The 13717-nt window shown below is 38.0% G+C and overlaps 1 protein-coding gene across 2 annotated transcripts in view; it reads right to left on the bottom strand.

The window, feature by feature from the left end:
* The window catches only part of RYR2 (ryanodine receptor 2), a 735866-nt gene that overhangs the window by 391777 nt on the left and 330372 nt on the right, over positions 1–13717 (bottom strand). For both annotated transcript variants that reach the window (XM_043511417.1, XM_038395332.2), the window contains 4 exons: positions 10516–10680; positions 8409–8530; positions 4768–4951; positions 3594–3729 (listed from right to left, as the gene is read on the bottom strand). In XM_043511417.1, coding sequence (XP_043367352.1) covers positions 3594–3729; positions 4768–4951; positions 8409–8530; positions 10516–10680 — 607 coding nt within the window. The remainder of the gene's footprint in view (positions 1–3593; positions 3730–4767; positions 4952–8408; positions 8531–10515; positions 10681–13717) is intronic.

The raw sequence follows: 13717 nt of genomic DNA, 5'->3' as shown, positions 1-13717 counted from the left end.
ATGAAAGGTTTTCCTCCTTCCCCCCCCTGCTGCTGGTGATGGCTTATCTTAAGTGATCACTCTCCTTACAGTGTGTATGATAAACCCATTGTTTCATGTTCTCTGTGTGTGTGTGTATATAAATCTCTCCTCTGTTTTTTCCACCAAATGCATCCGATGAAGTGAGCTGCAGCTCACGAAAGCTTATGCTCTAATAAATTTGTTAGTCTCTAAGGTGCCACAAGTACTCCTTTTCTTTTTGCGAATACAGACTAACACGGCTGCTACTCTGAAACCTGTCATTATGCAAGGCACTTATTTTTTACATTTCCTAACTTCTCGGTGCTTCCTTTTGCAACCCTCTAATGTAGAACTTTTGTATGGACTATTACAATGAATTCCAATCAATCAACAATGCATATTGTATATTAGATTCAATTTTGTTTTATTATAGGTGGACCCGACCTTAATGCTGGCATTTCCTAACTTCTGAACACTTATTTTTGCATCCTTATTTTGAGATATTTTAAGGTAATATTATATAGTTGATGCATATGTAATGTTATGGTCTTTTAAATATTTTTTTCCATTTTATAATAAAAATGATGCTATCAAGGTGTCAAATAATCCTATTCAGCACATACACAGGTTACGTGTCTTCTAGCAGGCAGCATGTAGCAACTATAAAAAACTCCACTAATGACAGCAAGCAAAAAATAATAAAAATAACTATTTGAAATTCTACCATTAGCAGTCTCAGAACCCTTCAAAGTTTCTCTTAGTCTGTCTGTCTTCTATGGTGGTAGTGAAAGTGACAAACCACATTTTAAAATTTACATTTTCAAGGTTGCCTTTTAAGGCTTATAACAAAGATGGAAAACTAACAGGATCAGTCTAAGCAGAATTATCAGGCAGTGAACAGATAATCAGTTAAAGAAATAAAAACATAAAATAAAGATCCAACTTCTAGGTCCGCATTCTCTGGAACTTGCTGTGTCATTTTAACCTTCCCTTTAACCCAAACCATGTATTCCACCTCTACATTTCAGAACAGATACAGGTGATAACTGTACAATCACAATCATTTTACCATGTAAATTATTACCCTCACAGTAAACAGCATAAACTGAGGACATAAATGGCCACTGGGAAAAGTATTCCAAAAAGCTACTTGATAAGCACTCACTGCAAGTAATACAAAGAAAAACATAAATGCAAATATATGTAATAGCCACTCCATTCATTTATTAGTGATAGATTTGGTTTCTCCGATATTGCCACTATATACCCTATTTTGACACCTGATGCTCTCATTCCCTCATCACAATCTACTCCTCACCCACATTCTCAGTGACCTTATGTTGATTTTCTGTCCAACCTGATAGACTTTTGTTCCCCCACCCTGTTCTCCTCATTCAACTTTTAGCCCTGGATCAACTCCCCCACTTACCAAAATGGCCACTCATTTCACCTTGTCTTCATTAAACAGCGCTCCTTCTTTGATCACTCAATAGTAGAGTTCCTTTTCTCTGAACACCATCCACTTCCTCCTTCTGTATTTCATATTTTCCCTCTGTCCACTGCCCTCACCTGGCACTTCTGTGACCATCAGTCCATTGATATCTATGACTGCTCTGCCTCTCCCAGCCTTCACTACTCCACTGTTGATTCAGCACTCTCCCCACCTCCCAAGGTGCATTTGCCGCTCTCTATTTTACACCACAAAATGTTTTCCATTTTTCCCAACATCCAATTCCTTTTTTCCTTGATGCCAAATGCCTCTGAATAAAGTCAAGATGCTATGCAGGCTTCCATCCATTACAACTTCGTACTCTCTCTTGTTAATTCAAACAGCAGCACTATCTCTCATTCCCTTTCCCCATGGTATTTCTCCCTCCCACCCCACCCCCCACTGTTCCTCTGATATTCTTGTTAACTGCTGGAATTAGCCTACCTGCTTGTCACCATGAAAGGTTTTCCTCCTTCCCCTCCCTGCTGTTGGTGATGGCTTATCTTAAGTGATCACTCTCCTTACAGTGTGTATGATAAACCCATTGTTTCATGTTCTCTGTGTGTGTGTATATAAATCTCTCCTCTGTTTTTTCCACCAAATGCATCCGATGAAGTGAGCTGTAGCTCACGAAAGCTTATGCTCTAATAAATTTGTTAGTCTCTAAGGTGCCACAAGTACTCCTTTTCTTTTTGCGAATACAGACTAACACGGCTGCTACTCTGAAACCTCTCATTCCCACCGACTCTCATCCCCACAAGCTTGGCTGCCTATTCACAGTCTTTAGCTCCCTCCCCTTAAAAGCCTTTCAGACACCCCTTCTCTCTCCACACAATATCCCAACATCTTTCTGCAAAAAGATTGATCAGAACTACTGTGATCTCCCTCCTCTTTTTGCTACTCCTTTTTCACCTCATCCTCTGAAGTTTCCCACCTAATCTCCACCTCCAAAACCTCCCATATGCCTCAGCAGTGACTGGGACTGGTGAGGTGAGGAAAATGGGACTGTAATGATGAGTCGGGTGGGGAAGAGACAGGACTGGGGCAAGTTGGAAGAGATGATTTGGGGAGGGATGGGGGGGAAAACGGGCAGAAAGATCTGTGCCCACTAGAGAACACTCCTCTCTGGAGCCTGAATGAGACCCAAGATTCCCGACTCTCACCATTCCTTTATGGCCAGCAAATATCTGAAACCCACTGGCAAAGTGTGTGCAACATCCCCCTCCAGTGCTGGTCTACATATAACGCAACATGATTTCATATAACAAAATCTCTGCTTTTATCTGATCCACATTGTGAGGGAAAGAATGGAACAGTCCTGTGGCAGGTTTTGTCTGTTTTATTTGAAGAAAATGGCATCTATTTGAAAGCTGCTCAGAGGGTAAGAAATGTTCAATTAGTTCTGGCAGAGTATGGGTGAGGCAAGAAAATATAGCAAAATAAATGCAGTTTATTATGATGATTTTGAAGTTTATTCCATTGGTTTAGAAGTGAAGGATTTATTTTTATATAGTCATTTTGCCCACAACTGAAGAGCAGCCACCTCTGGGATGAAAATCAGTCAACAGGAGCAGCATATAGTAACAGAACAGAAAGTGAAGAATACTGTATCCAATTGAAATTATTGGGATAAATGTTCAGGAAACAGAAAGCTACTACATAAGTGAAAGTTTGGCCAGGACACCAAGACCCTTACAAAGAAGGTAATGGGAACTTTAATGATCACAGGTAGTCAAGATCTTAGTTTTATATCATCCAGAAAACAGCACTCCCCACTCAGAGACTGTACCTTTATGCGTGTTTATACAGAACCTGACAATGTTGACTGAGACCTCTAGGCAACACTACAATATAAATATTTTTTCCCAACAATGTGCAAGATACAAATGCAAAAATCATGTATTTGTCAAGATATCCATTTACTTTAATCAAGACATACTCACTTCATTTTATTCATAACTATTCTTCCACACTCACTGAAATGAAAGGTCTTCTCCAATATAGTCCCTAGATAATTTCAATAGTCTTTGGTTTCAGATTTCCATTTCACCTGAATAGATTAGTTTGCTGTCAAAAAATCTCAGACAACCATAATAGGTCTTACCTAGTAATTCATACAAAAAATTTAGAATAGATTTCCAAGTCTCTCCTGCTTCCTTCCCAGCTACGTCAGCAAAATGGACTGCACTGCTGTACACGTGCAAGCGATCAATGCATTCAAGGACAAGGTTGATCATACCCTAGAAATAAAAAGTTCAGGTTTTCAAAGAAGAAAGTATCTCTTCAGTTCAAAGATGTCAATGTAGATTAAAAGATGACAAGAAAAAAAGATACATGACAAAAAAGAAAAATAAATGTAAAACACAAAGTAGATATGTAGCAGATGCAGCCAGCTATCTCTGGGGGAAGTTATTAAGGAAAATGCTGAAGAATTTTTACAGTGCTTTGTTACTAGCATATTTGCTCTATGAGTCTTCCAAAGTGAAATTAAATACCTGAGTTCCAAGATCAATTACTAACAGCACCAGTGAAGTAAGTGGGATAACTCTCATGCTTAAACTAAGGCACATGCTTAAGTACGTTGTTGCATCAGGGCATAATCCAGTACAAAGAGAGGGAGCTAATGAGTCTTTTATGACAGTAATTACTAATTACATTTGAGGGGAGAACATAAGATCATAATTCAGGGATCCTGAATTATCCTTAGTAATTCTCATGTTCAGAAAATTGTATTTTTTTTAAAAAGGGAAAGGAAATAAAACCTTTAATTTCCCATCCAAAAAATCCAAATAAGTACAGATAACAGGCAGGAGCAGACCCAAAAAAACTAATGGATATCCCACATAAGCAAAACTAGTATCAGATGTGCAGCCATCTCAAAATAAAAATAAATTTTAAAAATTTTAAAAAATTACTGAAATGATTTATCAGATTAGATTCTGACAATTGATGTACTGCAACAGAAATTTATAAAACTAGGCTGAGCATTACAGATTGCCAGTTACATGAATCAACCATGAAACTTACAAAAAGAAATTAGATTTTCAAAATGATGCTATTAGTGCAGATAGTTTAATATCAAAATGTCCTCCCAAAAGCTATTTTCAAAATTGAAGGTGTCCCCTCTACCATACTGAGCCCTATGGTTACTCCTAAACCTGGGTTTCCCACAAAACACCCAGCTACCTATAACGTTATTGTTAGGTCAAACCAGGTAAAAACCCTACTGGCGTACACAACATGGGAAGTACAGTAACAATGTAAAGAAAAAATTCTACCTCTTCCTGGAAGAGATTTTGTCGATTCTTCAGGGCTCTTAGCCTGTTCTGTTTATCTTCATGTTTTAAATGTTCATCTGGCGGGTGGAAGTAGCCGATCAAGTCCTGAAGGCTCAGACTGACTGACTCAATGGGAAAGTCAACTGTGGAAGACTTCACTTTCTTGTTGAGAGCATCAAGGCCCCTAAAATGAGTTGCAAATACTTCTCTAAGTTTTGAGAATGAATTGATTTGTCATTGTCTTTTTTTCTCTTCACTGCTTTAAAATCAGACCTGTGTTCTCTGCTCTAAGACTGTCCTCTCAGTGCTTCCTCCTCGCCAACAATAAGTCAAATGCATTGCGAAAAGAGAGTTGGTAAAGGAGACTTATATCAGTTCCATTCAGCTTTTTTAAATAACCAGAATAGATGTTTCACCTTCATATTTGGAGTGATGAAGGAAATACCATGGACAAAACAAAGGAAACACAACTTTTACACCTGCTCAGAGTGTTTCTGTGTTATCAGGTCACTTGCACGCTAAATGAAGAGCTAGAACTAGAAAACATTCTGAAGGAATCACTGTAGGAGCAGGAGGAATAGTTACCAATGAAGAAAGAAGGATCTCAGTTACAGTAAATGACTCAAAAACATAACTAACACTTATTATGGCCCTGCTCCTCCTTCCTTTGAAGTGAGCTTTGTAATTGACTTCAGCAGGAGCAGGATTGGGCCCTATGCAATAATCTTTCTATTAAGGTCACCAACTATTGAGGTCCCAGGCCTCGAGTCAGCAAGATTCTTCAGAATGTACCCAACTTTCAGCATGTGAGCAGTGCCATTGAAGTCAAGGGGATTGCTCATAGGGTCAAAGATGGGGACATCTTTAAGCAACTTGTTGAACTTGTTGGGACTATGACATGATTTATTTTACAATGTGAAACTCTCAGGCAGAAATAACTAACATAGTTCTTTATCCTTTTTGCAACCTCTTATTCAAAGTCAATACACTACAGTATTTTCAGACAAAACAGTAATTTATGGTTTTACTTACCTGGGTGAGCTACAAAGAACCAAGCTACAAAAACAAAATCTCAATAAATAGCACACAATCAATTTACTGCACAGTACAATAAAGTATGTCAACATACACAAAGATGGTGAATTCTCATAATCATTTCCAAAAGAAATCTAAGAAAGATGCTCCTTCAAAGAAATTCGTAAACAATGCTTTGAAATACGATCTAATTCAATTTGTGCTTCTTAGAATACCATCATGCTAAAACTGGGTTGTTAGAATAGAAATATGGATGCCACTTGTATTTCTACATAATTTCTCTTCTTCAGCGTTACCTACATTTTTTAAATTGTTACCATAACAATACTTTTTCTCTCACTTTTTCCTGTATAGTATTCTTAGGAGCTTCTAAGAGAGCCCTCACAAAAAAAAAAAAACTATCAAGGGCTTTACTCTTTATTCTTCATACTCTTCATTCTTTATTTTGAATGTCACATAATAAGCAACTCTTCTAGCAGGCACTTCTGCCTGTCACAACATGAGTAAATGGAGATTTACGTTTTCAATAAATTTAGCATATCTATATATTATGGGTGAACATGGATCCAGGCCAGACACACTTGAAACCAGTATCTCAGCTCTCTTTTGGCTTTGGGAAGGGAGTAGCATGAGACTCACTGATTATTTTGCTACTTCCAGCTACAGTCAGAATCAATACAAGAATGTCCTTTTCTGAGCTATTGAGTTAACAAAGAGGTTCAGGAATTAGGCTCTTACCAGTGCCATTTAAGAGAGGGTTCAGAGTGGGAAAGTTTACTATGCTGAGTTGCCTACAATTCTCTCATTCTCAGCAGGCCAAAATATTAATTGATAAAACAATTTTTATACACTCCAAGATATTAGAGAAACAAATAATAACAACATAAAAGACAAAAAAGCAAACAAAGGGAGCATAGTGGAAAGGAGAAAACTCGGTAAAATAATGATCTAATGGTGTGATGGGTAGGAGGAGGATTCAGGTTTTTCAGAAGAAAACATTTACAGCAAAATATTGAGATTACAAAGAAATAAAAATAAAAGCTTTTTAAAAGATATAAATGGTAGGCGGAGATGGCAGAAATCATGACTATTCTAATGGTTCTAGAATTCCAATTCTTTGGATTATTTTAAGACGGAGGAGGGAGAGGGATATGTTCTCTTAAAAACATTTCCCAAAAAGTTCTAAAATGTTTTTGCAGAACCCCTCCTACATTTCCAAAAAACTCAAAAGGTTTTATTTGTAAATCCATATTTGTCCAGGTTTGAAATTTCACAATACAGCAAAGAGTAAGAACTTAAGCCATGATCTAGCAAAGCACTCAAGCTCATGATTAAATTTTCACACGAGTAGGTCCTTTGACTTCTTCTGGAGCTACTCATAAAGGTAAATTTAAGCATTACTTAAGAGCATTACTGGAACTGGGCCTAAGTTTGCAAAGTAAAATGATACACAAGGCAAGCAAGACAAGGAGGAGGAGAAAAGCAATGGAATTAAATTAAACATTTTTGAATTTGAAAAATGACATCTCCAGTTAAATAGTGTGCTAGAAAGGGCTATATCCTGCTTAACCTTACATAACTATGTAAGGAGCTCATAGGTAACGAGGCAGCGAAGGCAGATATCTTGCAATGCAGATGAGGACATGGCTCTGGTGTGATCCTGGCGTAGCCTACTAAGGACATTAGCAGCTGCAAATATACCATGAAGGAATGTACATTCATGCCCACAACCCAAGGTCTGAAGACGAAAGTGCTTTGCTTGTTCCAGCTTTATTTTTAACCAGCATAAGGCAGTCTGGACACCTGGCAAACTATGTAAAATGAGATTTTAGTGGAGAAATAAGAATAAAACTTATATTTTGTGACACCAAATATATATGATGATAAACTGATTTTTCTATTTTTCTTTCGTGTCTTCACAAAATGATTTTGAAGGCCATTGTTTAGATAACAGCAAGCTTATGACTTCACTCTCTAGTGTTGATTAAAAATCACTTAGTTTGGTCATAAGGCAATAAGAATAATATATAACATATCAGCCAAACTGCAGTCGCACTCAATATTTTATTACCCACAATCAGAACAAATAAAATCATAAAAAGCTCTAAGCAGGAAGGATGATTGCAATAATTGGTGCCCATCTACAACAGTTATTGTACTGTACTGCTACTATTTTATGCAACAACACTACTCTTTCATTTTTCCAGGCAAAAGCATCAATTTGTTTGTTGATATTATATTATCACATTTTAACTGTAGTTAGAAAATAAAGCACCTCATGGCCTGCTCGATAGCCACACAAATTCTGGCAGGTGAAATTTTTCTTTTATGTTTAGCTTGAATCTTAATGTCAACGTTCATGTTTATAAATTTATATCAAGGTTGAAAGAGAAGGGAAGATCAGAAATGGAGAAAATAAATGGACTGTAATTCTTCTGCAGATTCCCCTTTGCTTATTGTTGATAAAGAATTACAAGGCCTATTATTACAAATATTGGTCTATTTTTTTTTTGCAAAGCTAAATTGCTCACCATGATGTCAATGATCATTTGGGGTGGACATGAGAAAGGAAAAGGACGACAAAAAAGGACCACAGTAAAACATACCTTATAAACCTGTTGAAAAGGAAGACTGTACTACGGATGACTCGTGCTGTATGGGATTCTTCATGCTGAGATCTGGACAAGGTCAAACCATCATCCATGTGGCCTTCATGGTGCATTATAGCCTTCAATACAAAGACAAAGACCCGCCATTGTAAAGAAAAACATAAGGAAGTTCCATGTTCCTTATTTGTAAAATATGTAGCAAGAGGGGAGGTGTGGAGTAAATACAAAAATACACACAGAGAAACCAAAGTTAATCAAAATCAGATTAGCCTGTATTTTACTGCCTGGTACCGAGTTATACCCTGGTATTAATTAAAGCATGTCCAGTTCCATGACAATTTTAGTACTACCACTTCTGAAAGGCTTACTTACAAAGCCATCAGAAGTCAGCGTTTTCCATATTAAGGTCATATCTGGAACGTATATGGCTTTACCTTCATAGGAAAGTAAATATATGGGAATAAATTAGGAATGGGAAACATAAGAACTACGCTGAACATCAGCTTTCTCCTTATCCACCTGCACATAAAACCTTCTAAAATTCAGCCACGTCCAGAAATGGGCTCTTCGCTGACCCCAGATGCCAACCCTTTTACTGGCCCTCTTTCTTAGTACACCTTGGATCACTAGAGAAAAGCCTAGATTTGATCATGACTAGCTACTATGTTTTTAAAGATATTAAACCTAGTGTATTAAACGATGTCAGTTAACATATTCTTAAACACCACCTATGTTCTACTGTAAATGTTTGGGGATACTTTTCATGAAAAAAAATGTTATACATACTAACAACATACATAAAGCAAACACTTTTCTTAACAGAGCTGTGTTTATGTTGATCATATGAGAAAACAACTTCAATGCACTGTTGTGCTTAACATTTTCCATGCACAAGAATAAAAAATCAAAGTTATTGTTTCCCATTACTTGGCTGCTGTAGGCCTGATCCAATGCCCACTGATTTCAGTAGCAGTCTTTCTACTGAGTTCAATGCATTTTGGATCATGTCCAAGTTGCTGTGCAAATTATAACTTCAAATTTCCTGAGTGTGTGTGAGTGTAAAATCTTAATCATAATATTACATTGTTGTTGTTGCCGCCTTACTTTTTAAATATTGAAAGATAAATTTAAACACAGAAAGGCGAACGGCTGGTTCCTTTTATCTGATGAACTCATTCAAATAAATTGATATTTCAGACAAACATTCACAGTGAACACAGAGTTTATTTTATCTCAGGCATTTTCTTCATTAAGAATTAATGTCATGCCATGTTAGAAATTTAAAAATAAAAAAACATGTGCAAATATAGCATCTGAAACATGGCTCAAGAGTGAAAAGCACCTTTTTTCACCCTTTTCAATGCTCTGATAACCACAAATAGAATCATCATATTTTAGGGAAAAAAATACACCTCTGGACTGAAAATAAGAATCAAAAATTTCTGCACAAAAGGTAATATTTTCAAAACACTGCCCACACCTGAAAGCACAGATGTTGAATTCAAGTGCTTTCTCAACTACAACTATTGACGACTGGAGAACAGAATTCTACATGGTACTGTTAGCATTCTCAAACTGTTATATGGTTCTTTCCTGCAATGAGCCAAGCAGCTTTCCTTTGAGCACTATCAATTTCAAGAACATTTGTAAGCTAACAGCTGTAGACTAACAGGAGTAGTTGGATTTAGTTTTTAATTTAAGGAATTGATGCAAGCTGCCATCTTGATTTTCAAGACATGACTACAGAAACTTCAGGATAGATCTTCATTGCAAGAAATGATGTCTTCTTAACTCAGGTTAGCTAACCCTATGGAGCTTACACAGGCTAAAACAGTGAAGATTTGACTTTCAACACAGGTTAGCAGCTCGAGTTAAAAGCCTATAGGGGAGCCAAACTGCTCTGTCTTCACTGCTATTTTAACCTAAATTAAGACCACACTTTTATTTTATTTTGCAGTGAAGACAACTCCTAATATTTAATAGAAAGGAAGGCTTAAAATATTGGAGATGTAGAAATTAACAGCAGCCTTTGATTTTCTTCACATTTTTCCCATGTTGCACACAGTTGTGAGTGAATGAAATGTATCCTTACTCACAGTCTTACCTTGCGTTGCACAGATCCCATTCTTACAGACTTTGCATCCACAGACTGGTACGTGAGCCACAGGCCTGTGTCTGCATGTTGTATGTAGCATACTGAGTCACCATACTTTATTTCAGGTGCTCCCATTCCATCAACCTCTTTTTTCATCCCTATATCCAATTTTTCCTAAAGTAAGAAAAGGTGCAAGCCCAATTAAATACATTATATCAGTTGGAACCCCTTGTTCACATGCTTGATGATTCCCTCAAAGAATTCTAATACATTGGTAGGGAATGAATTCCCTTTAGAAAAGATGTGTTGATTCTTCCCCAACATATCGTGTTCATCTGTGTGTCTGATAATTCTGCTCTTTACTATAGTTTCAACCAATTTGCCTAGTGCCGAAGTTAGGTTTACTGGCCTGAAATTGTCGGGACTGCCTCTGAAGCCTTTTTAAAAATAAAATCAGCATTACATTAGCTACCCTCCAATAATCTGATAGAGGCTGATTTAACTGATAGGTTACATACCACCGGTCCCTCATTTCCAGCCATGAGCCACGGTCTGCCCCAGTCTTGACCTGGCGAATTGTAAGTAGGCCCTGCAGCCCAGTGGGAGCCCTTCCACTTGCAGTTTTGTTACCTCTGGCTATCCCCTCATAGCCCCAGCCACTGCTAGCCTCAGTCTCAAGGAAGGAGCCTGTTTCAAAAGGTCTCTTAATAGTCCCACAGTCCAGTTCTGCCTTGAGGAATTTCTCGATAAGGTATACTGCCTCCTCCAGGCAGGTTACCTGGTAGCCTATGACAAAACTGCTCCTGCACCACCATCTCCGCAATTTTCTGTGGGGAACATACCTTGGGCTTTAACTAGCAAGAACAGAAATCCCGTAACTGTTGAGCTTCTGCTCAAAGCCAAAAGTCTGGGATAAATTCTTCCAATCATAACTGGCAAAAATATCCTTCTTTGCTGGCCCCAAATAGTCCACATGCCTGCATTCAGTGCTCCATAGGCCTTTGGGGAGGTCTCCTCCATAGCACCATGTGCAGTCTGAGCCTTCCCTGTCAAGGACAGGGTTTCTTTTGATGGCCCACACACCTTAGGGCTATTGGTGGCACCTGCCCCCTGTTCAAAGATCTCCAGGGAGGCCTCAGGATTGTCCTCCAGCCCCATCTTAGTGAAGAAATCCTCCCGATACAGAAGTAACCAAGGCATCTCCCTCATCTGAGAGTTCCAGCCATCCTGACCCAGCAGTTAGAGCAGAAACTGCTGCTGCTGCTGCAGTTGAGGTTATTGTTGCTGTTTGTGCTTGTTGTGTTGTTGCTTCTGTACTAAGAGCTGCTGCAGCTACTATAGTGGTTGACATCATTTCCCCAGCCATTTCAATAGGGCCTCCCTATCTATTTCTGTCTTCGGGCTATAGTAACTGTTTGTATGTATTTTCCACCAAGTGTAAGCTGGCGGGCACAATGTATTATTTAAACACAAAAACACGAAGTAACACACAACAAAGTGATTCCCCTGACCAACACCAGCTGCAGTCTCCAAAGGTCTTTCCCTAACCCTGCTCAGCTACAAAGAGGACCTGCCCCTTCCTTCAGTCCCCTGCAGAGTCATGTGACAGTCTGGTAGCTGTTAACCTTCTCTTGGCTGTTCCACCCTTTCACACCAACGCTTTGGGAATGACTAGAATGGTTCTAGTATAGCAACAACAACAGACTGGGGAGGCAGTTTGATAGTGAAGGCTGTCAAGAGATGTTTGTCTTGAATTAAAGAGAAAAACAATCTCCAAATCTGGGGTGATTTAAATTCTTTTCTTCCTCCAGCCAATTATTTGATATATTGTAATAGTTGATTTGTTCATGCATCTGATACTGATTGTAGAAATATACTTTTAGCTCACAATTAATTCATGGGTGTTTGCTATAGATATATTATCATATCATTTCTCTTAGTGTTGTATTACATTACATTATTTTAAAATGTAATACAAATACGTGGAGATAACAAAAATGTAAAAATGCAAAAGCTTTTATAATAGGAAGCTGTGTGCAAATACTGATGCAAGAATCACCACATTAGGTCCCATTGTTACTTGAACAAATGACTGCCCTGCACTGTAAGCATGGGGGGCGTTGTTCAGGCTTGCTGGAGGAAGGCAGTAGTGCTTTATGGCAGTGGGGGTGAGGGGAAAACAAGGTCAGAACTTGCTGTAAAAAGGTGGTGTTGGTCAAGTTTGCAGCCCTGATCCACCCCCTTGGAATGTAAGGGCGGAAGGCTTTAAAGGTGCAAGTTCTGGCATTGGAAACCCCTTTCTCCACACAGCAGGCAAGGTAGCAAGTTGTGTGCAAATACTGATGCAGTAATCACCACATTAGATCCCACTGTTACTTGAACAAATGAAAAGCTGTTTTCAAGCTTCTGAATTACCAAAAAGCACTAGTCTTTTTTAACTAGAGGCATTTATCCATGTTAGTATGCTGTACTTCCACAGTCTAAGACTGTCTTTTTCAGTTTGGCTTCTCTAAGACTTTATTACAAACTTTAAGCATAGGAAGTTTTTGTCTCTCTCCTGCGGACAAAAGGTGGAAAACTTCTAACAAAAATACAATTTGAAAGAGTGGCCATCTCAGGTTCTGATGTCCAGAAACAGATAAAATCAGTATTATAAAGAGGACAGGGCTCCACTGAACATGGGTAACTATGGTAGAAAAAACATATTTACATTTGTCCCTACTAACATAGGTTATTATAACACTCACTGCATTGTTTTGTTAATTCAAAATGTGTATTAATAAATGTACTCTGTAAAGTATCATCTTAACATGATATATATGGAAAGGGAACGGAAAGTTTAAATTAAAATATTCAGTACTTTCTTTAACAAATATCCAATTGTTATAGAGAATAAAGACACGGCTAGAACATATCTGAGGGGGAGTGGAAGCTACAAAAATGGTTAACATCATTCACTTATTTCAGAGTAGCAGCCGTGTTAGTCTATATTCGCAAAAAGAAAAGGAGTACTTGTGGCACATTAGAGACTAACAAATTCATTCACTTACTGTATAAGGTTGCATGCTGACAATGTGAAAAGCAGGATCTCAGTCCCCACCTCAATCCAAAGAACTTTCCTTGGCAACTAACAAACAAGTCAAGTTTTTGTTTAGAATGAACTGAAACACATTCAGCTTAACTCTTTCCATAATTGTTACCAGTGTTACAA

Source organism: Dermochelys coriacea, chromosome 3 (genome assembly GCF_009764565.3).
Source record: "Dermochelys coriacea isolate rDerCor1 chromosome 3, rDerCor1.pri.v4, whole genome shotgun sequence".
Lineage (NCBI taxonomy): Eukaryota > Metazoa > Chordata > Testudines > Dermochelyidae > Dermochelys > Dermochelys coriacea.
This window is presented reverse-complemented; position numbering and strand designations above follow the sequence as displayed.